General features: G+C 35.0%; 2 protein-coding genes across 15 annotated transcripts in view; one reads left to right on the forward strand and one right to left on the reverse strand.

Moving 5' to 3' along the window:
* Positions 1-345: 345 nt before the first annotated feature.
* LOC121382869 (putative uncharacterized protein DDB_G0290521) overlaps positions 346-23,997 on the forward strand; it is a 91,559-nt gene continuing 67,907 nt past the window's right edge. For all 12 annotated transcript variants that reach the window (XR_005959227.1, XM_041512508.1, XM_041512507.1 and 9 more), the window contains exons 1-3: positions 346-449; positions 6,337-7,216; positions 8,043-8,488. Coding sequence is in view for 11 of the 12 variants with exons in the window: in XM_041512508.1 (XP_041368442.1) it covers positions 6,370-7,216; positions 8,043-8,488 (1,293 nt within the window). In the remaining variant the exon portion in view is untranslated. The remainder of the gene's footprint in view (positions 450-6,336; positions 7,217-8,042; positions 8,489-23,997) is intronic.
* Positions 16,249-22,549, reverse strand: LOC121382868. Of its 3 annotated transcripts, XM_041512499.1 has the most exons (5): positions 22,461-22,549; positions 17,788-20,357; positions 17,264-17,472; positions 16,776-16,857; positions 16,249-16,437 (listed from the first exon to the last, which is right to left on the reverse strand). In XM_041512499.1, the coding sequence occupies exons 2-5, from the start codon at positions 20,347-20,349 to the stop codon at positions 16,273-16,275; spliced, it is 3,018 nt and encodes a 1,005-aa protein (XP_041368433.1). In that variant the 5' UTR covers positions 20,350-20,357; positions 22,461-22,549; the 3' UTR covers positions 16,249-16,272. The 3 variants fall into 3 exon arrangements, with proteins under 3 accessions (XP_041368433.1, XP_041368432.1, XP_041368431.1); XM_041512498.1 differs by lacking the exon at positions 22,461-22,549 and having other exon boundaries at positions 17,264-17,469; positions 17,788-20,797; XM_041512497.1 differs by lacking the exon at positions 22,461-22,549 and having other exon boundaries at positions 17,788-20,793.

Raw genomic sequence — 23,997 nt, forward strand, 5'->3', positions numbered from 1 at the left:
CCATGAAAAAACATCAATTCGCCCCTATGGGTTCGTGAATTATTTTTCATGTATATCCTGGGAAGGAGGCCCGCTGCTATTTGTGCTACAGGCCCTGCGGGTCATTAAATCGGCTCTGCAAAACGTGCCTTTATTCACTTAATATCATACATGACTGTATACATTTTTAAAGATGTTCATACTTATGCTTTAAAAACAAATATTGTGAAGTAAACGTTATTTCTGCTGTAATGAATGGACAACTCTTTACTTTACAGAGCTCGCCTCTAGTACTGTTTAGTAAACGTTCATATTATCGGCAACATGAATTGATTTGGTACAAGTGAACCTCAACCGAGAGTTATCTTTAGTCACGTGGTCACGCTAATCAAAATGGTCGACGACGTAAATGTTTTTATGTAAAATTGTTTGCTTAAAAAGCTATAAATTTCAGATGCATTTTCGTTGAGGTATTAATATATTTACATAGAATGTTACATATGATTTTTTTTTTCAAAAGAACTTAGTTAATTTAGTGAATTTGTACGTGAAATATAGGTATGAAAAGATGAGATCACTGAGTACCGGTACAAACTGCAAAGATGCCAAAATTGGGCACTAATCGTGGACATAAGTTAAAAAGACTATATTGAAAAATGGTAGGACTTTCCTTTGGCGCTGTCACGTATAAAAAAAACCATTATAAATACTTATAATAAATAGGGTTAGTGGCAGTGTCAAAGAAAAGTCCTTCCAAAATGCACACCTACATTAAATAAATTGCAGGCTTTATTGTGCAGTGCTGTCTGGTGACAGTGGTGTATGATACTGTATCGGTGTACCTGAGCATTCAGGGACCATTTTCTATGTGAACACTGTGAAATACTTAATATGTGTCTCTCACCAGTCCAATGAAGCAGTGCATAATATGAGATACACAACAAATTGTTTTATGTCTGTAGTAAATAAACATTTTAGAATGGTGCATAAATATAGGCACCCCCTTGTATCCAAAATGATTTGCATGTCCAGTGATTCGGTGCAGTAGATATGGATAGTTGAGCCTGCTATTTATAGACCGCCCTAGTTCATCAAGATAAACGTCTCCGGCACGATATTTATTATTGTGATGTTTATTGCTGTGCCGTAACGTTTATCCATTGGATCGAATTTTCCATTTGCAATCACGATTTAATAAAATCAGGCATATGTGCTTTATTTAAGAGCCTCAACACGTACAACAACATATTTTAATAAATTTTAGACAAAAATATTAAGTACACAATACCTTTGGTAACCTTTCCAGGATTAGATGTTTGAAGATGCCCATGACTATGGCACATCGAAAATGCCGAATGAAAATTTTTGCGGACACGAGAATTATTCGTATCAAGCATATTACGTACGCTAAAAAGAAATATTGCAACTGAATGGAATTGATTATTTAAATTTATTGATTTTTGTTATTTTTGTTTCTACATATGTGCTTTGTGTGGGTTGCATTATATGCATTGTTAATAATATTATCACATTAAAGTTTTGGGGTGTTATTATTCTTTTTTATTATTATTAAAAAAATAATGATTGTTAGTACAGGTCATTACTTATTTTAAGGCCTTCATTTATTTACTTTTTCCAAAATTATTTATTTCCTTTAATAATTGTTTTTAAATATTATTATTACAGGCCATGCTTACATGTGTTTCAAAGGTTTTTTCTCCTTTTTTTTCTCTTCTTTTGGTTTTAATTTCATTTCTTTTTTTTAGCTATAATACTGGTCATTAGTTATTTTAGGGGTTTTATTCAGTTAAAAAAAAAAAAAAAAAAAAATTATATATATATATATATATAAATCTAGACACACAAAGAATGGGGAAACAGACAATTTGAAGTTAAACTGGCAGTTGAAAACAATTTATACATGTAAATCTAACATGTAATGATTGTCGCTCCATGTAATTTATTCCTTGAAACATATTCATGTAACTACTTTCAAAAAACTTGTACTATAAGTTGTATGTAGTTACATTACAAATCTCCACATCAATGTACTTAAATAAAGTACATGGTTCAACTACATAATTATCAAGCATTAAGTCTCAAATGTTAACCATAACATTTAGAAATTAACATAAATGCATGAACATGTTAACAGTACAACAAAAGGAACAGGAATGATACACATCCATCCCACTACTTGCATGCTATTGTCAAGTGCACACCAGTGTGCAGACAGGTCAAGGCAGTCATTACAAGCAGCAGTGTCATTAATTACTAAACATATTCATATGGTTGCAAGGCACATTTAATGTTCAAACGGTTAAGTAGAAATCAGAGTACACATCGGTTTAGCCAATGTGCAGACAGGTACAAGGCAGTCACCACAAGCAGCAGTTGTCATCAAGTCAGAGTTATGCATTAATTACTAAACATGTTCTAACAAACAAATGCGTGATATCTTGCCACCCCGTTTCATCCCTCTATGTCTGTCTCCCCCACCCCCTTCTGTTTTGTGTATATATAAGTGTGTGTGTGTGTGTGTGTGTGTAACGGAAACATAAATGAAAAAAACAACATTTTATTTAGTTAATAATAAATTAATTAATTAATTATTTATTATTATTATTCAATCAATAATGTTATTTGTTATTTATTTATTATAATTACTAACATATTCAGTAATTTATTATTATATTATTATTTATTAAGTATAAATTAATTAATTTTGTATTATATTATTTAATTGTTATTATTAATTTATTATCAATTAATTGATTTTAAAAAAATATTATTCATTAATTAAGTTTATTTATGTATTATTATTAAACGTGATTTCCATTATCGTGGAATAAAACTCGTGTACGAATAATAATACAAATAATCCGATTCCGCCAACAGTTTTCAATCACATTTTAAATATGCTTGGCCGGCGGGAAATTCGAGATTTTGTTCCTGAAAATTGATTAATGCAGGATTACACAAACTGTCTATTTATGCGTAAAACGTGACTCGGGCAGTTTTCTTTATACAGTAAGTGTTTATATTTATTGGTACATCTCATATTTCGCCACGAAATAATTAATTCCATGGTTGTATCGATTCCGCCTGAAATCTGAGCGGAAACTGCACGCTTGTTTTTGCTGTTCAAGTTGTAAACATCGGGTCCAATAAATGTCAAAATGTTAAAAAACGGACCGTAGATGTTTACCTTGGTGAACTAAGACCGCCCATGACCTCACTTTTAACCTATAAACGCTACACTTTTGTCCCAGAATTATTTTAGTACTTTTTTGTTTTGTCTTGTTAAAAATATTACTATGAAAATGAACGATCACACATGACCTATCTCATGATCAGTTTTGGAATAGTTTTCTTGAGTGGCACAGTACTGCAGATGCATACATGTTCATTGTCATGCATGGCTAAGATGCCTACATGGATTTTATTTTTCTCGGGTAGATTGTGCACACACATGGATCTTATTTCGCTTTTATTTTTTTATAACAATGTGAGTCTTGTGACAGTTGTGAACTGGTATAACTGTCAATTAAGGTGTAAAACTTAAGTTTTGTTTGCATTTGTCTGTGTTTTCCTTTTTCAGTTGAAATGAAAATAACCGAACGAAAATAATTACATTTATACCATTTACTATAATTTTTAAAATGCGGGAAAGGTGTTTTTAGACTGGTTTTAACATTCTTAATATCAGTAAGGCTGACCTACTTCGCGTTTATATACACAAAAACAGGTGAATGATTTATTTTGAAATTATGATATAATTATTGATAATTCTAAAATTTTTTTATTGCATCCGTAACAATAAATATGTTGATACTTGATTAACCATTGAAAAAGGAATTGAACTTTGATTCGTTAAAAATACTGACAACATGACAACTTCCTAAGCATACTTAAGCAAAATACCAAGTGCGCCGATACACCGGACACAGTTGTATAATTTAAAATGATTCAGTATCGCTGGATACCAGACGCTTCATCCCAAATGTCTGTTCGCCCCCAATAAATTGTCAGTTTGTCCCAACTCTTTATCAGTTGCTGAGTTAGCCACCAACAATTTGTCGGTTCGCCCCCAACCTAATATTATGTTGGGTAATAAATATGATTTTGGCAGAGGTAGGTTGGTTATATTATTTTTTTTCATTTATTTAATAAATAAAAATATTTTTAATTTGTTCAATACAAAAATTTAAAAATTAAAATCTACCGCTACATTCATACAAAAACAATAGAAACATCTCCAAGTCACTTATTTCAATTTGCTTTCATATGCAACATTTCACTAACAAATACTGTAGATCCTGATATTAATGTGATCATAATATTAATGGGAAAAATGCGAGTTTGTGTTATTTGGATTAATAATATTGTGCATTTATTTCTATGTTTTGTATAATACAAACTGAAAGATTTTAATACCGTATTATAACCATATATTTATAAAACAGAACAGGAAAACAATTCATTGTAGACGAGACAGACTAATTGTCAAATAGTCTGAACAGCAAGTTATGTATCACACGCTATTAAAACAAAGATTAAAATTCCAATACATTTATAAAACAACTGGAGCACAATTCATCGTAGATGAGACAGATTAATTGTCCAATAGTCCAGCAAGCTGCCAGGCATGTGTAACAATCGCAGGCTCTTTGGCACGTCTTTGGTCATCCAGCATGAGTGGGTTTTAGCACGCGGTCAGTCTTTTCTTTGTCTTTACTGTTCAAGTTTCCTGCAACTATGTTGGCATACAGTTTTGTAATTGTACATATTTGCTCATGTTAGCCAGATTTAGGTAACTATACACATTACAGAAATGATTTCTGCAAAAATATGCTTTGAGTTGAGTTGATCTCACCAAAAACAATAGGGACTACACAGGTTAACTGATGTGTACACTGACATGTTGGTGAATTGATCTCACTGAAGACACCTGTAACTTGGATTTAATCAAAAAGTATACAGATGTGTGTGTGTGGTGTTAGAATAGTTAATATTTTAAAGGGAGGCCACTTGCATTAATTTCATGTCGCATTTTAGTCTGCCCACTGTCACCCACATTCATTTCCAAATCTACAGTAGTTGGCCATCACTGTTATCCATGGCCCATCCTGCACATGAATATACCTTCCGATTAATTTTATTTAAGTAAGTTATAAAGTACATATATATTTTTAAAAAGGTTCCTTTGTTATTTTGCCGCTATTTTGTCTTTACACTGGCATACAGTATCGCTAGTTCTCAAAAACACTTATATTTTAGTATACAGGGTACAATATTTCACGCGAACTGCCGTTTTCTTTGTCGGTTACGCAAAATTAAATTTATGTGAACCACAAATCAGTTACGTCGTGACCTGTAGGTGTTCAGAAATTATACAGTTGAGTATTGTAATTTCGAGATTCTAAAGTTTGACTAATATTCCGACAAATGTTTTAGACTGATTTTTAGATACTTGATGCACAGCAAACCAGTAGACGTTATATTGCAACAGTTGTAACTTGCGACCAGTCTAAACTAAATGCTGAGTATAGTCGAGCCAAAAGTTTTAAAGAAATGTGCATAGACAGCTGCGAGTGGCTAAATTATCTACTTCTATTTTATCTCTAAAGGAATATATATTAGACATAATATTTTACAAAGGTTGAAAACGATTTTAATGTAAATAACAATCCAAAACTGTCACAAATGTTGAAAAATACTAACATTGCATAATGAGCTTTAAAAAACAAACATTTGGAATGTCACTGTAGTATACAAGTACCATCAATAAAGTGAAAGTAACTTTGCCACCGCAAAACAAGAAAAGGAATTTGGAAATGTATCTACTTTGTTTCAGTACTGGGGCTGATATTTAGTCCTTTTACAATATTGTTATGTACTGTATTTAAAATATAATTTCAGTGTAACTTTGAGGTAACCTTGAGTTAAAAATTATGCACCGTATTTAAACTATAAGTTTAACTTAACTTTGAGATAACAGATCAGTTAACCCACAAGTTACGCAAATATAATTCACATAACCAAGCAATTGGTTACCTAGGTAAAAACCATGTGAACCGACTTCTGGTTACCTCAGATAACCAGATTTTAAAATATTGTCCCTTGGAATAGGTCTTTTTTAATGATTCTATAATTGCTCCCAAAATTGTCTGAATTTCAAGGGCTGCTAAGTGTTTCTTGTCTCTTCTTTTTATATAAAGAGGCATAAAGCTTCTTGGTTTTTTTTTTATCAGGGTGAGTAGATATTGTGTCTTTTTAAAAAAATAATTTGATGTGTGCAAATTTGAAAAATATCTTTTATGATGAGCTTACCCTATTAAGTGCTGTGTATTTCAGGTGATTTAGCAACACAGTATTGCAATTTGTACAATGATGGATAAACAATATTCTGTAAAGTTTTTCACTTCGTTTGTCGAAGCCATGCAGAGGTTGTGTCGGGAATACCTTGACTATGAACAAGGTGTTGAACTGAGTGGTTACTTGGCTGTGGAGATTGACAACTATAAAAAAGAAAGATATGTGCTGAGTGAACTTGTTCAGAGTACTGGCAATGTGATCAGTGAGAGCTACTGCACAAAAGCATTCAAGACACTTAGGAAAGAAATACCTCTGAAGGTGTCCAGGGACAATGAACATATCACACCTAGGAAACAATATGGCATGGTTAGCAGGCCCCACAGGCAACCAAAGCCCGCAGAAGAAGTTACAATCGACTTGCGGGAGAGTCCCGAGAGAGAAATACAGCCAAGTCCACTTCGCTATCAGCAGTCGCCAGCATCTCGAGGTCATTCATTAGCAAGTCCTGTTAGATGGCAGAATCGATGTCCAACCACACCGAACAGGACGAATCACCGTTTTTCATCTTCAATTGGCAGTCCACCCCGAATGAGAAACATGGCAGCTTTAAGATCACCAAATCCACCACGTGTCGGTACTGGGCAGCAGTCGAATCAGATCCAGCCCAGGCGACCAGAGCAGTCACCTACCCAGCCGTCCTGGACCCCTCCACGCATTACATCAGTTCAGTCCCTAAGCAGTCCACAGCATGAACCAGTTGTTCCATCAAGTCCTCAACCTGGTCCTCAACCTGGTCCTCAACCTGGTCCTCAACCTGGTCCTCAACCCGGTCCTCAAGCATCACCTGTTAGTGTTAGTGCTGGGCAGAAAAGACCCAGTGAATCCAGTGACTCGGCTGCGTCACCGGCCAGCAAAAAAGGTAATTTTCTTATTTCGGCTTCCCACACTCAAACGTATGTACATATGAACACATGTGCATCTTACTTGAAGAAAATGGTGGTATATAAATAGTATTCATGGAACATTTCTAGTTGATTGACATTTGATTAGCAACTACTACTTAATGTTTTAAACTTGTGTAGCAATCTCTGAAATGTGCATAGTAAATTGCGATGTGATACCGAACAAAATGTTCACTGGTATTGATCTACTTTTTACAAACAATTGGCAAATTTTATTTTAATTTGGCAAAATAATATCCTGAAATAATTGATATTTAATTTTGTTAGAAAATAATTGGATTTTTGCACTTTTTTATTTTTGCAAGATAATTGCCGAAATTTTCTGCAAACCCAGAGCTAGCCCTAATAATTATGCAGTGATTGACTTGGAATTTTAAACTGCTTTATAAATGTAAAATATGTTTGGGTGTAGGCTATTTTTTGTTCCCGATTTGTTTTTTAATTTTTGCACCTTACAACATGAAAAGATTTTACTTCTGTCGATTAGGGGCTTGAGGTAGCCAAGTGGGTAAAGCACTCACCTGATGAGCGGTCATTCTTGGATTGATCCCCATCGGTGGACCCATTGGGCTATTTCTTATTCCAGCCAGTTCACCTCGACTGGTATATCAAAGGCCATGGTATATGCTGTCCTGTCTGTGGGATGATACATAAAAAAGATCCCTTGCTAGTAATGAAAAAATGTAGTGGGTTTCCTTTTTAAGACTATATGGCAGAATTACCAAATGTTTGACATCCATTCGTGTTGATTAATATGTAAAATCCCTGTTAATATCTTTTTAGATAAAATTGATGAGAATTTGGAAGCTTTGATAGATCTGGCAAACATGGCCAAAGAGCTTTCTTCTGATTCACAATCAGGGACGAAATCTAACAGTTCCACAGTTGCTAGTTCTCCTGCTGTGAGCACATTGCCATCAACTGTTGCAGCACCACCACCACCACCATCATTATCATCATCATCACAAAATACACAATCCATTTCGACTGAAGCTGTTCCCACTGAAAATATCCGTCTGCCTTTACCAGCTGAAGTGAAACAGGAGGTAGACTCAAGTGCTCCGTGTTTAGTTATAGACAATGCCAATGATGGAGAGGTCAGTTCGGGAAGTGATAGTACATTTAATGCTAATCAGACAGTGGAAGCGTTTGAGAGACTCAATACAACAAGCTCGGGATCATTCTCCAGTGAGACAGCAAGCGCATCATATGATCCAGCAACATTACAGGTACGTGTTTTATCACACATTTTTGTTGAAAAGAAAATGCAAGGCTGTTAATTAGGAAATAAATTTCATTTTGAATGTCAGGGTTGAAGATTGGCAGTCATTAACTTGGGTTACATTTATTAAACTGAATTTTACAAAGATAATCTGTCAGGCATCCATCAAGTTTAGAAAAATGCATACTTTAAAAAAAAAGAGTGATATATCAGGCTTGTGTAATTACAATTTTTTTTTTTTTTTTGAATATGACTAATTTATTATTTATACTAAAAAAGCATTCATGAATGAAGTGAAATGTTGTATTGTGTATGTAAAACAATAAGCATTTGTGAATTTTTTTAAAAAAAGGTGAGTATATCGTAAATATATTTTCTACTGTTAATAAAAAGAAAAAGGTAACACTGTCTATATCTTTAGAGGTGTTTGGTGATAATGTAAACTTATTTGATATACTTCAAAATCTTACACAAATTCAGGAAGCAAGATATGTATGTAATATATACGTGTAACTTCAATCCATAAAGTTTATTGTTATTACAAAATGTAAAATGAAATGGATTAGCACAATAATTATAGCAATTTTTTTTTATAATTCTGGCAAAGAAATGTCATCTATCACAGTTCTAACAGTAAATCAAATACCTGTAGTTTAGTAGGAATCAGATTGTAGATGGAATTAGCCACGGTATTCCGAATGGGTCGGTGCTGGAAGTCCTTAATTGTAAAAAGTTTGTTTTGTTTAATGACACCACTAGAGCACATTGATTTATTAATCATCGGCTATTGGATGTCAAACATATGGTTATTTTGACAGTCATAAAGAGAAAACACACTACATCTTTTATATGCACTATCCCACAGACAGGATAGCACATACCTTTGATAACCAGTTGTGGTGCACTGGCTGGAACGAGAAATGGCCCAATGGGCCCCTCAGTTGATTTCACTACTAATGATAAGAGCAGCCTATATGACGGTAATTATATTTGTTGTTTTAAACAAACAATTTTATAATTCGAATACTAATATTCAGAAATGTTCAAAAATAGCCGAGACTGGAAAGCACACTAGTGATTTCTCAGCCAGAGTACAAGTACAAATCAAGCTTTACAGCTGTGTTGTGAAACGTTTGGTTAATTCAGACATCAACTTGGAATGTAAAATTATGAGTTATCTGATGAGCTAGTGGGTTTTGACATCACAAGGCAGCTTTGTTACTCAGTTGTGACAAGCGGGTGAGTATTTCAGCAGGCCTGATATATATTAACTCCATTTTGTTTCCTTGCAACTGCTAGTGTCCTAATTAGACGGCTGGTTAAATGTAATAAGGGCCAGTAAAAAATTGTTCATGTGGCCTAGTTGACCACCATGATTTTAAGTAGAGTTTCAACCCTGAATGTTCAAATGACTAAACACTGTATAAATAAGGAGGTGGTTGTAAATTGAAGTTTAATTTCAACTTGTGCTATTGAAAACTACTCTGGTGTTTTGTCAATTCTGGTTCCTTACACTTGAATTCCAAGTCACTTGTTAAAAAAAAAACCCATCAGACTATAAGTATAATATGTGAGGAGGATCAGCACTGTAAGATTATAAGGTGGAGTGATGGTCAGTTGGAATTAAATAATTTTAAGATTGAAGCATGATGGTACAAACTATCTTGCTTAATTAGCACATTACAAGTTATGAAAACATGTTATGTCAGTAAAAATCGCCTTTAATAGGCAAGGAGATGTTGTAATGGATATCAGATATCACTAATATTCTATCCACCCGTTTTAAAAGTGTGAAAAGTTGGGGTTTTTTTTTACATAATGCTTTCTTTTATTACACATGATAAATCCCCTGTTTTAACAGCCTTACATTTTCTTTCAAAGTTAATTTTGTAAACGGTTTCCTTCGTTTATACTCTTTACATTAGGCCTAAAAAACAGTATGTGTGTTTCATGTTTCATCTATGGAAAAAAATAGGCTAGGTAGGTAGGAACGTTTTGTTTTTAATTGAATCTTAAAGTGCTGTGCCAGACCATACACTAAAATTTTAAATTCCATAATTAAATGCTTTCTTAATTCATTGCAATAATATTTTACACCGATATGTAAATCAATAATTACGAAAATGCCCCATAAAAGTATTAAAACATCACTCCCGTAGAACACTGCCGGAAACGACCGAGTAAAATTCTCGGTAAAAACATTTGCCTGTAAATAGCCGTGACGTCACGAAGGGAACATGCTTCACTGAAACCTACCATGAGATGACTTCCAGCGCAAGCGAAAGTGGGACCGACAGCGACTGCCAAGCTCATTGATCATGCAATTCTTCTTTCGATGATGAATAGTGTAGTAATGACGACTGGACTAATATTTGTGCAACACAACAAATAATGCCTTATCAGTTTGAACCTGAAACATCTTCTGACGAACCACCGGCCTGACAGATGACGATGAAAATGGTCGTGGAGACAGCTTACCACTAATTTAAAACTTTTATTCTTGTTTTTTTCTTTAGCTTTTCGTGCGAATTATTTTGCTACACTGTATGTTCTAATACTTGTGATATAGTAGAAAAGACGATAAATAACTCTTGAATTCTACGAGTCAAGTGGACCCGATATCGGTAATTTTAAGAAATAAACAAAAATGACTTTTAATCCGTCCCATCCCTCTATGAAGATGGGGGTTTTTTGGTGAATAATTTCAGTTTAGTTTGACGTAAAAAAAAAAAAAAAAAAAGTACCGGGTAAGTGTTTTGGAAATAACAAAACAATACTATTTTTTGTGTGCAGTTGTGAAAACAGTCTGCTCAGAAATAAATAACTTATTTTAATTTTAAAAAATAAACAAAAACGACTTTTAGTCCGTCCCATCCATCTATGAAGATGTTTTTTTTGTGTGAATAATTTCAGTTTAGTTTGACATAAAAAAAAAAAAGTAAAAGTGTTTTGGAAATAACAAAACAATACTATTTTTTTGTGTGCAGTTGTGAAAACAGTCTGCTCAGAAATAAATAACTTATAGACCATTCCATAGTATGAAAAAAGGTTTTCTCTGTGGGAAATTATAGTAAAATTAATTTAATGTATTTATAGTCTGTTTTACAGGGAACGCCTTTTTTATACTATGGAATTTACAAGTCATTTATTTCTGAGCCGATTGTTTTCTAAGATGCATACAAAATTAGCTCTCTTTTTTTTCTTCTTTTTAAAAAAAAAAAAAACCCTACATTTTTGTAGGATGGGTACTTTATTGTTTTAATGTTCTCGAACTGTAAAGAAAAATCTCACAAATGAACGAGATGCAAACAACAACAAATCGGATCTCGATGATTGCACGAACCGTGCATGAGAAAACAAACTGACAGGAGTTGAAAGCATAACGCAATTTGGGAAATTGACGATATGCACCCCAAGGTCGTATCGGTGTGGATGGCGTCGGCTTGTTGTCATTTGTTTTGTGTCGCAGAAAAATTGTTGGTACGGCATCTTTTTTTAAAAGCCCTAACACATGGTATTCCCATATCTCGCTTAAGCCGACAAGCCAGTTCGGACGAATCGAAACTAAAGTGTCTGCTGTCGCAACGGTCTCCGGCATTTTCTTCCTGTCCAGTATTTCCACGTTGTTTTAATCAAATTCATACACAGCTTTCTCACAGCAACATTACTAGCAAATGCGTGAAGACTAAATTTATCGGCTTTTATATTGCTACAGCCGCCAACAACATGCCGTTTAACCATAATAAACACAAAAGAAGCAATGAACAATGGCGCTGACTATCGAAAGAAGTTCCCTTCGTGACGTCACGGATCAAATCTTACAGAAATTCCCGAAATTAATTCAGCTGGTTCTGTTTTTCAGGGGAATATATTTAAATGGAAAATATACCGGTATATAATTTTTTTTACATTTTTTTTTATAATTTTCTAATTTTTTGTCTCTTACCAGTCCAAGTGGAGGACTTATAGCTTTCATCTTCGTCTTTCTGTCTGTCTGTCCATCCATCTGTCCCACATATAGATAGTTTTATGAATGTTTTTTTTTTTAGAATTGAGCTGAAATTTTATGTATAGCTTCATCATGTACAGTTACAGATCAAGTTTGACTTTCATGGCGATTGACCCATTTGTGATGAAGTTATGGCTCTTGAACTTAGGAAATGTGAGAAGAAAAAAATTCCGGACTTTTTTCAGAATGCCTTGAGATATTGAGCTGAAATTTTGTATATATAGTTTTACAATGTACTGTTATATATTACTTTCGACTTTCATGGCAATTTACCCATTTTTAACAGAGTTATGGCCCTTGAACTTAGGAGATATGAAAATTAGTTTTCTGGACTTTTGTTTTGCAATGCCTGAAGATACTGAGGTGAAATTTTGTATATAGCTTTATCATGTACTGTTACTGATCACGTTTAACTTTAATGGTGATTTATCTACTTTTCACAGAGGTATGACCCTTGCATTTATGAGGTATAAAAAGTTGTTAGGTCCGGTAGGGGACATGTATTGCTTTAGCAGTACCTTCAGAATGCTTGGGGTTTTTTTTGGTGCTAAAAACAACTTCAGGGTTGCTGCATAAAATTCGGGTAGGTCGGTAAACCGGAAACACACACACTTTTTTTAGGCCTTAGCAAAAAGATAACCTCCAATATGTGCAGATGTAACTTGTTTTGACTCTTTACCAGGAAATCTAATTGGTGTGTTAAGTTTACTTTTAAAAAGTTCTGTTTTAGTTGTGTTACTAAATCTGTAAAGATGGTCGGTAAAATGGTGCTATGTGTAGCAATTGTTTTAGCATGGCCATATAGTTGCATAATAATTAGTCGAACACCGTTGTGTCGAACTTGCTTGAGTCGATATTTCGTTTGTGTCGATATGACTGGCCAGTCCCGGCCAAAACGTGTATTAACTTCTATGATGTTTTTAACTCGATTGAGTCGATATGTTTGAGTCGATATTACATTTGTGTCGATATATGTTTGGGTCCTATCGTAGACTTTTATATGGGAAAATGTCTTTATATGTCGATAATAATATTAATATGTTAAAATAAATCAAATATATTTATTGGTAAATATGAATTGCACGATCTGAAGTCAATGCTGCACCGGTATTGTGAGCATGTAACCAACTATCAACAGAGTTGCTAACATTCGACTGTAAACACCTGATTTGTACATTTAGTTACTGTAACAGTTCACGTGTAAGATGTATGAATGGAATTATCTAAACCATTGAACAAGGTACTAAAATGGTCTTATCGAGCTTAAAAGAAAACGTTAGCAGACGACGATTGTTATGGAATGCAACTAGTCATGTGACTTGTGGCTTTGAGAAATTGTGGACTGGTAAAAGTAGGATTAATTTGTCTTGATAGTTAATTGACATAGAAGGCAGCGATCTCAGTGTTTATTTAGTGACACCACTGTTTCTGCCATTCTGACTTTCTTATGAGTCGACAGATTTGGGTATTACCCAGATGACATTATTCCATCATCATACCTAGTAACCAACAATGTGTGTGACTTCAGAGGAACATACACGTACCGACAACAGCCAAGCGCTTTACCACCTATGCGACCAAGTCAGATGGCAGCATTGTCAAAGAGGTGTTAACTGCCCATGGCCCTGTTGTCTCTGAAGTTGATGCAAGGATTGTCATGGAAAATGAGGAGACGTCGATATGTAGACGTTTTAGCTCTACAACTTTGATGCCACAAACCAATGCGTGACAAACATTCTGTAAACCACATGGATTTGATCCAAATGACACACATTTGGGTGCAAGTCTGTTGTTACGTAATCTCAGTTTTGTTTGTTTTCTTTGTAACCTTAAATGGAAGTTTGTGAGTATCACCAATAATGAAAAGTTATTTCTTGTGATATTTGTGTTTTTCAATGTTCTGTATCGCATGTGCGTGTTCCATCGATAACATGACAATAGTCTTATCAGACATGCATACAACATTGACGTCGTCTCACTGGCTATCCAGAGATCGGGCCCAGGACAGACATGCTCGAAACTCTAGTGGTATATGAGCATGTAAATAAATATTGGTAATGGTAATGGTCTCGCTGACAGCATAGTGAACATGTCCAAGTATGTGCATGAAATCGTCATTGAAAACAGTTTGGCAAATGAAATATGAGTAATTTTTATTTTATTATTGGGGGACACAGTCGCGAAAATGTAAAATTAAAGCCTGATCGCAAATTATTTTAGCCGCGAAAATATTTGCGTATACGGTATATATCTGTGAAAATTGTCTAAAACAAAATTCTTTCCCGTGTTAGTGCTGTAAGTGGATATCTGATTGTTGTTTAATACAGATCTGGTAGTATGTCCAAAATTGCCAGATTGTAGCTCATTGGTAGAGTACATGCTTCAGATACACAATCGTGATGTACATGTATTGTTACTCATAAATTCCCTGGAACCTACAAATGGATGTAAATTTGTAGACATGTACATGTAGATATTGGTTCTGAATTTAGAACAAATGGGTAAAGTACTCTCAAATATCAAGGAAACCTTTTACTTGCTGCTTTTCAAAGCACACGTGTAAAATTTGAAATATCAGTGAAAATATGAATAAAAACCTCAAAAGAATGTTTCCGTTAACAGAACTGACCTTGCAGTTTGCTGCCAGTGTAGATGGTTTCCGACAAACAGAACCTTTTTAACAACTAACATTACTTATTAAATACATTTTCTTGTAGTTAAATTATATCAATGTTTGGATATTTAGTATCTTGAAACTTGCTGATTGTCCTAACTAATGTTTGTGTTAGCTCCAGGCATCTTGACTAGGAAATAGCATTAAAGAAATCCATGGCTCTCCTGATCATAATTTCTCTCAAGTAATTTCAAATAAGGCGAGCGGTCCCACACATTTAAATTGTAAACATTGTAACAATACATATTGAAGCAAAAATAGTATGCCAATATTCTAGACAAGAAACATAATTTAATGTGTAATTTAGACCGTATTACAGGGCTCAAGCTTTAAAGGAGAGGACCATTAAGGCATTTGGCCTGGTATGCATATTCAACAATATATAATGCACATTATTCCTTAATATCAACACGTATAATCGTATAGTTAATTAATAAAACGGTTAAATGTGACGGCTATCATATATGTGGAGCGGCACGATACTGAGCCAAAGAATGAGGACAAAGTCATTAAAAATAAAAAGTGCTTAAATTTATTAAAAAACTAGTTTAGATATTAGATAAGACTTGTTTTCAACTAATACTGAAGCAAAAGTTGTTGTTTTCTGGTTCACTTGACTGTAGTGAGGGTGTCAAATCAGGCAAATGCTGTTGGCGATGTAAGTTACAAGACGACATTTTAATCCAATAATACAATGAATAAATTGATTTAATGAGATGTATATTGATGTAATTGGTGTGTTGTGGCATCTCATTTCAATGTAATTGAGAGATTTAAAAAAAAAATCACATATGATGTTGTAGTATGGCGATAAAGTTGTGGACACCGTAACTTACGACATATGCAGAGTTCAACTTTTTTTTGAGAAAGCAATATTAACAAATGGCTTCTTCTTTTCCCACGTCAGTGTTTGTTTCTGTATCAGAAAGAGATACAAAGAAAAACTAGAAGTATGCTTTTCAAATAACAAAGTTTAGCAGCACATATGTCGTAAGTTACAAGACACCAAAAAGTCATCATCCATAAAAATGAACAATATAATCGAGAAATATAACAACAAAATGTGAAACATTCTTCAGTTTCATTTCAGTTTCACTTCTTTAATTAATCAGATAAAGAAGTATTGGCTGCGGGCATTGATTGTTGGTGGCTTCAGTGCCTGAACATCTTTCGATGGAACCCAGGACACGTCGTCAAGTTCAGGAAAGCTGTAATAATTGCCCCTCTTCTTCAAAAACTGTACTTTGACTTCATGACTGTCAGTTTGAAGAACCTTAAAAGAGATCAATCAATTATGTTTTGGAATGTCTTGAATTGGACCACACGCACAAATTTCAGCTATTTATCAAAAACAATTATTATTTTTTAAATCGGTCTATTCAGACACAGGATAGGGCATGTGGAACTGGACTTGATTAAGCTTGCAATAATTGCAAGCTTTGAATTGTTTCCTTGCATAAAGTGATCAGTGCACATTTAATATCTTAAAACTTACTACTTAATTAAATACTGGGCTGAATTTACAGACTTATTTTTCTTAAATGCACATGGTTAACCAAATTGTAAATGAATGTCAAAACCAGGCTGTGTAAATCCATTTAGGTAACTTACAGTTCCATTGAAAAACAGCAGTGGATTCTTCTTGCCATTTCTGTTGAATCCTACGCTCACCCAGCTACCCAGTGGGAAGGATCTGAAACCAGAAGCATTTCCTTGTTATTTCAACAACAGACAAAAAAATGAAGCATAGGAAAATCAACCAAGGAAACAGTAATTAAAAAAAACAAAACAAAGAATGTAAAAATATTAAAATTCAATGCAATATATAACAGCTATAGAAACAAGTAGAATGTTTCATTTGTCCGGTGCAAGTTCATCAAGAAATCTACTTGTCTGGCAGTATTTTCACTCAATAAATGTGTTGTACAAGAAACATATTTTTGATTGTTAAAAATTAAACTGCATTGAATATTTTTACTTGTCCACTGGACAACCATTAAGGTACTGTATATTGCTAGTCCGAGCAAATTTTCACTTGTCAGGACAAACGGACAAGTGCTCATTTCGAACTATGTATTACAAGGATTTGAATATTTTACCCTGTTGGTTTAATGGCTGCAGCACCAACATCCATCACAAGTCGTGGGCCATCTTCAGGATCGTCGGCAGAAAGGTTGCCAATCTCTTCAGGGTGGTCGTCATTCTCAAAGAGCTCAACTGCTGGAGTGATATTGTCGTCTGCAGATTTGACAGGAATTGGCTCAGCAACAGGGCATGTAGACAGGCTCGTATCTGCATCAGCATCCTGCTGGAAAACAAAAGGTGGAGCTATTTAGTAACTAGATTTTAAACACCTGTCAATCGTGCCTGGTCACCTGAGGAAACAGAAACACAATCAGTTGATATTTAAAAAAAATGTGTCTCAAAATGTACTTAATTTAGAAGCAGCTCAATTGTAATACTCAGTTTAAATAAAAATAGTGAATCCATATCCAAAAACAGGGGAGAAAGGTTACATCCCTGAATCAAGCAATATCAAAACCTACAAATATTTATTGTCTTTACTAATTGGAATAAAAAATATTACAAGTTAAGTGCACAGAGCGTAAAAAATTATACATACCTTGCTACGTTTGAGCAAACTGGCGATATTCCATTTGCCAGTAATGTCTGCATGTTGGCAGCTGCCTTCCTCCCTCTCTGTGCACACATGACAGAAGCAGCTCCGTTCACGGTTATTGATGATGTACGGTTTCACCATCTTAAGACAGTGCTGCTGTCTTGTCTGGGGTAGAGGTTTCAGGTTGCTAGCCCGCTCTCGGTTTCTCTTAATATCCGCACTTTCAATGAAGAAGAAGGATCTCTTGTAGTGGACGTGACCATCTTCTTTGCTCAGATGATCACGGCAGTATAAGAAAAATTGCTCAGCGGTGCCAATTTCGGCTCTCCTTTCCTTGACGCGCTGATTAACAACTTTCTTTAGGGTGCCAAACTCCCGGTCACATGGTCCTTTGCCATGCCGTGTCCCAAAGAAATGTCGTTCACAATGAACCCCAAAGTCTTCAAAAGCATACCCTAAGTCGCAGAAGGCAGACTTGTTTTTGTATTGTGTCGGGGCTCCATCAGAGAAATATACAACCTTTTTCATGGAGACGCCAAGGTTAACTAGAATGTCCATTGTTGACAAGTTGAATGCATGGACAGCATCATGGCAATGCTTCAGGTCATTACTGACAAAAATTAACGAATGATTCGTCATCAGATCACAGTCATCTTCAGGGCACCTGTATGAGGCAACATTGGCATGAAGTGTCACCGAATCGTGTCCCCAGTGTGCTCCCTGAGCCTCATCCTGGTACCAGCAAGAAAAATTCTCTGCAAAATCCTGGCAGATGACGACCCAGCCTGCTGGTACGTCACTGGAGACCGCATCATACTGCTTTCCTTGCCATCTGGCATTGAAGAGGTGTTTTGATATGCTGGCTGCCTCTTCCGTCAGTTCTGTGACGAAATCACGAGCCAGTAGGGTTTTCCTCTGCCTAGTCAGCTTCTTCTTGGTGACACCTTTGTGGACATAAGTAGTGTTCTCCCACTTAAAGAAAATCACTTGATTTTCAATGTGGGTCTCTAGTAGAGGACGTAGTTTCACTTCAATGGCAGATGTCCCACAGGCTGCACATTTCCTTTCAAGGCATGCCATCTTGTACTCGCCATCCTCCCCTCTTGGACACAGAGTTGACCTGGAAAGGTCGTATCTGTCCTTATATGTCAAATCTTGCAGACGCTGAGATGCTGCAAAGCGACCAATGCCCTCTAGTTTAAGATCAATATTAGCGCAATACTCGCAGAGGCAGTTCTGTTTTCTTGTGCGTGTTGAGGGCAAGACATCTTTGGGTCTCAGCTGTCGGAATTTCGTCTTTGAAATGGCTGTATGATGATTTTCTGCCCTAAACATTTCGTACGCTGCTGCCGTTGACATATCCATCACCCTCCTTGCCACGGGATACTCATCCTTGGATCCTTTCTTTGCACTCCGCGCATCTGGCTGAGTACGGGAAATGTCACTCCTCCTGTAAAATTGCTCCACCTTTTGAACAGTCTGTGATGACAGTGCATCTTTTCTTTTTTTCCGTACATTTAATTCGTCCAAATTCTTTGCTTTTCCTGCCTTCTGGAGGAGTTTATAATTGAGTCCTAAAAGTTTACTTTCTCTGTACGAGTACTTTTTCTTCAAACTTAGCATGAGTGCCACTGTTTTCTTAGCACTGACATCCCTCTTATTTCTTTTTTTTCTAAGCGCATGGATGCTTTCCCTGAGTGAAGACACTGACGAAGCGAGAAAATTTATTCGTTTTCTAGATTTGGCTCCAATGCCCAATCTCTGGTGAAGAAGACGACGAGTGCGTGGAGTCGCACGGTCCACCACGGTTCCAAACACGTGCACAAATTTCCCCTTGTCAGTTGGCATTGCCTTCTTCATCCGCCAGACAGCTTTGTTGAGTGTGTTCTTCTTCTTGTAAGGAGTTGCTGGGACCGATTCTACACACTGAAGGGTAGGTTCTCTTTCAGAACTGAGGGTTGATGTGGAAGGGGTACACTGAGGATCTACGTAACATGGCTGTTCAGGGTTTGGTGTCGATGGTTCTCTGATAACATTCTTTCCATTCAGAGCCGCAGTTTCCTCTTTGTTTTTTCTTTTCTTTTCAAGATACTTCTGCCTTCTTTTTTCTTTTTCTGCTGCCTTTTGTTCTTCAGATCTGTTGACCCTCCATGTAGCCTTTTGCATTTTCCATTGTTCTTTTTTTGTCTCCTTTTCTTTTCTGGTTTTTGGTGCAACATATGAGCTAACACTCTTTCCCACAGCCTTCTGTTCAGCCCTCCACTTTCTCACACGCTCATTTGTCACTTTCTGGTACTGCCCTTTCTTTTCTGGTGTCAGGTTGGCCAAGAATAGCTTTACACGATTGTTTTCGTACTCCAAGTGGTTTCGGTATCTTTCCGGGTCTGCCTTTATTCTCTTCCGATAATCACTTGAAGACTCTGCACTACTTTTCTTTTTCTGTGCTGACGTGATACCATTTTCTGCATGTTGAACAGTTTCAGTTTTCTTCACTGCAATTCTGACACTTCGACGTGAAGTTTGACCTTGCTCAAGTACTTGCTCCAAAGGTTCATCCTCACCCATCTCAAATCCTGCAAAAATAACCAAATAGGAAAATAAAGCAAACATGGAACACAAAAACTAAGACTACGTAGATCTTTTATAGATGTGGACTATGTATATAGGATTAACAAACTTGAAGAAATGTAACAATAGCAAACATGATGGCATTCTTACAACTGTACCTAGTGTCGGACAAAATGACCGCTTATAATAAATTTGTGAGATTACCAAAGCATGGCAATTGATCCATAGCCTCAACTGGCTTACGTGAAGGTATCTGTGTACATACCGTTAGATTTAGTTTAAAACCCATTTTGCCTCTCACAAGAGCATGTACCATGTATTACGAACATGCACCGCGGTACACAAGATCTTGTGCCACTGTTGCTGGAAAATTGTGTTCTCGTTACTAGGAATAGCATTTTACAGAATTTCTAATTTCCAACAAATAGAAACTGATGTTAAAGGGACATTTCCAAGTTTGCTACATTGTAAGATGTTTTCAACTAATAAAATATTTCTACGATTTAGAATATCAATGTCTGTATATTTAATGTTTCTGGTCGTAAATTGAAACTGGTTAAACAAATTTTTTAAATATACAATAATTCTTCCCCAAAGGTATTTTGACAGGTCGATTTTCATGGGTCGGTCGGGTTAGACAAGCCTAATTTTCTTAGTCTTTTGAAAAAAAAATTAAATCTAATATCAGAATGTCTTACTATCAGTAGAATTCATAGACCACAACAAGTATTCGAAAAAAGTGTCCAGTGTAACTAACAACACTATACAAATTCCTAAATAATTAAGTGTGAGAAAAACAAACTATTGACATCATATTATGCAAGTACAAACATCTAAAATTAAAATACAAGAGTAATATTTACAGGAATAAAAACTGCAATTACTTAAAACTACATGTTAATGATGTAAGATACATAGGACTTGAACCAACTCTGCAGCAATGTGTCTTCTGTAACTAACATCATCAATAACTAAATATTCAGTTTGCATTACCATAAAATTTATATAACAATATTAAAAATTCCTAATTAAAACAAAAATATGGAATATTATTGTGTTCATAAAATAATTAATAGTAGACCAATAAATTTAGTGTCCATTTCTCAGCATTAGTTTTGTAAGTTACACTGGACAACAAAACATCTAAAATCAACTTTGCTTTCATAGTCTTCTGTAACTAACATCATCAATAACTAAATATTCAGTTTGCATTACCATAAAATTTATATAACAATATTAAAAATTCCTAATTAAAACAAAAATATGGAATATTATTGTGTTCATAAAATAATTAATAGCAGACCAATAAATTTAGTGTCCATTTCTCAACATTAGTTTTGTAAGTTACACTGGACAACAAAACATCTAAAATCAATTTTGCTTTCATAGTCTTATGTAACTAACATCATCAAACACAAATTAATTCAACTTCAATACTGTTGGGGGTTTCTTGAAAATATCAAATATATACATCAGAAATAACCTAGATTGTTACTTGATTTTATCAATTTAACAATAAAAAACATTAAGAGTAGACCGTTAAAATTACTATGGCGATGGCGTTCGTTTCAGTTGACACAAAAATCATTAAAATGGCGGGAAAAATATGCCGGTATTACATTTTTTACTTTTGTCATTATTTTACGACCGTTTCGCTAGTAACACGACTTTAATCTGTTGCTAAAAAAGAGCCTGCAAAACATCGCTTAACTTATTCATTTCAACTCGCTGTAAATTTTGACAGAGAAAGGAAAACTTATTCGTTCGTTGCAAAAGACCACAAAAAGGCGCCAAAAATATTGTCCGTGAAACGAACATCAGCTGGCATAGAAATATAAATATAATCGCCGGTTTCACTTAGCTTTCATACTTTGTATTAATTAGCTTTTGATTTTATTACATTAAAAAGAAATAATCTCGAAAAAGCGATGCACCAGCGCTTAACAATCTAGTTTTAAATAATGTTCGTTTCACAGAGACACGTGTGCAAATGAAAATCTCCCCTGAGCAGTCCACCAAAAATGAGCTAAAAATGCTAAATTGTAATGTATCATATTATAACTTTAACTAAAAACATATCAGAAATAAAAAGAGTGTATTTTGCTTACCTGATTTTGTCAATTATCGAATCCAGTTGCACACAAATCATATAAAATAACAATTAGTCGAAGTTCAAATCACGTTGCGTTTCAAGCGGATGTCGGACAATAAATGACTTCCAGGTCACAATTATAGCCTCTATACTTTGTTGAAAACAGTGAAAGGTCATTTCGTCACTTCCTGTGGAAATTTCCAGTCTATATACCCCATTGACAAGTCGGTAAAGATTGTTGACCACGTGGGGTGAGCGGGAAAATGTTCGTTTCACATGGACGCAAAAATTAAAAATTAAACTTTGTTTACATCTGCTAGAAATATAGCTTGTCATTCTTATTAGGTTTTGCCATTTTATTAAAACTTTGTTTGAATGTAAATCGTAGAAATAAAAGCTGTGTAGAAGTAAACAAACAAAGAAACGACTATGAGGTACAAAGGTCGTGCTCATGTTGGACAACAATGGTAACGAACAACAATGATTTTTAACTAATTCACTGTATAAACGTGATAGCATAAAAAAGAACAACACAATTAATTACTGGCTCTTTCTTTATTAAACTAGAAGCAAACATTTTATTTTGATAATTGTTTTCACTTGTTTTTGTGCTACACGCCAATTAAGTTGACCCATCGTTCGTGTCCTCGTTTCCGGCGAATTTACCTCACATCGTCAGCAGAAAAAAAATCATTAATAATAAAATATCATAAGAAACTAATTGCCAAACACTGTAATTTAATCACATATATCATAATGTCAACATGCTATTTACTTTAAACTTCAAAATCACGTATTTTTTAAGGATTACGGAGTTGAATGCACACACCCTTGCATTTTCCTTCTTTGGCCCAATAGCGTGCCACTCCACATATAACAGTCGCAGCCATTTTGTACCATCTCAGTGAGTACACTCTCTGGCGAGCTGGTGGTTATGTAATACTTAACGCATAACGTCAGGAATGAGCCTTAGAACTAGAGAAACATAATCTACCTGGTTTTTGCGGGATGATAAAATAGTCATACATTGCAATGTTCTGTAATAATACACATCCCAGTAAGCCAGCAAATAAGTATATCCAGCACTATATATATTAGTTTTCAATACAAAATAAAATACCATTGTCAAAGTAGCTACACAACAAGTCGAAACAATTAACAATGTTTTGCCCATGCATTAACCAACGTACTGAAATGATACACGGAGTGTTTTCTTAGTTAATTGGTCTATGCTGTTAGTTGCGTCTACCTGTGATTCCTGATTGGCAGGTGTGTATTTGATTGGTAACCAGACGAGCCAATTAATTGTCGCTGTCTAGACACAAAAATACATACCGGTATTGTGGAATATTACCTGTCGCCCATAAAATTGTAATGGACATGGTTTATTACTGTAAATAGTTCTGTAAAACTATTAATTAAGTAGACTTTTCCATCAAAAACCACAGAATTGACCAATTACGTAGTCCCAAAGAAAATAAAATTATCACTTGGGTATCGTGGGTTGTCGTTTTTGCTCCAAAGTAGCATATCAATAGGCCTAATTTTGTACA

Source organism: Gigantopelta aegis, chromosome 10 (assembly GCF_016097555.1).
Source record: "Gigantopelta aegis isolate Gae_Host chromosome 10, Gae_host_genome, whole genome shotgun sequence".
Classification (NCBI taxonomy): domain Eukaryota; kingdom Metazoa; phylum Mollusca; class Gastropoda; order Neomphalida; family Peltospiridae; genus Gigantopelta; species Gigantopelta aegis.

Bases quoted from the DNA above. Each gene is read 5' to 3' on its own strand.
- LOC121382868 (XM_041512497.1), bottom strand. From the start codon at position 20,394: ATGTTTGCTTTATTTTCCTATTTGGTTATTTTTGCAGGATTTGAGATG. The intron at 16,858-17,263 runs GTAAAATATTCA...TTCTGGTTTCAG, and splicing joins GCAGCCATTAAACCAACAGG to ATCCTTCCCACTGGGTAGCT. The intron at 16,438-16,775 runs GTAAGTTACCTA...ATCTCTTTTAAG, and splicing joins TGCTGTTTTTCAATGGAACT to GTTCTTCAAACTGACAGTCA.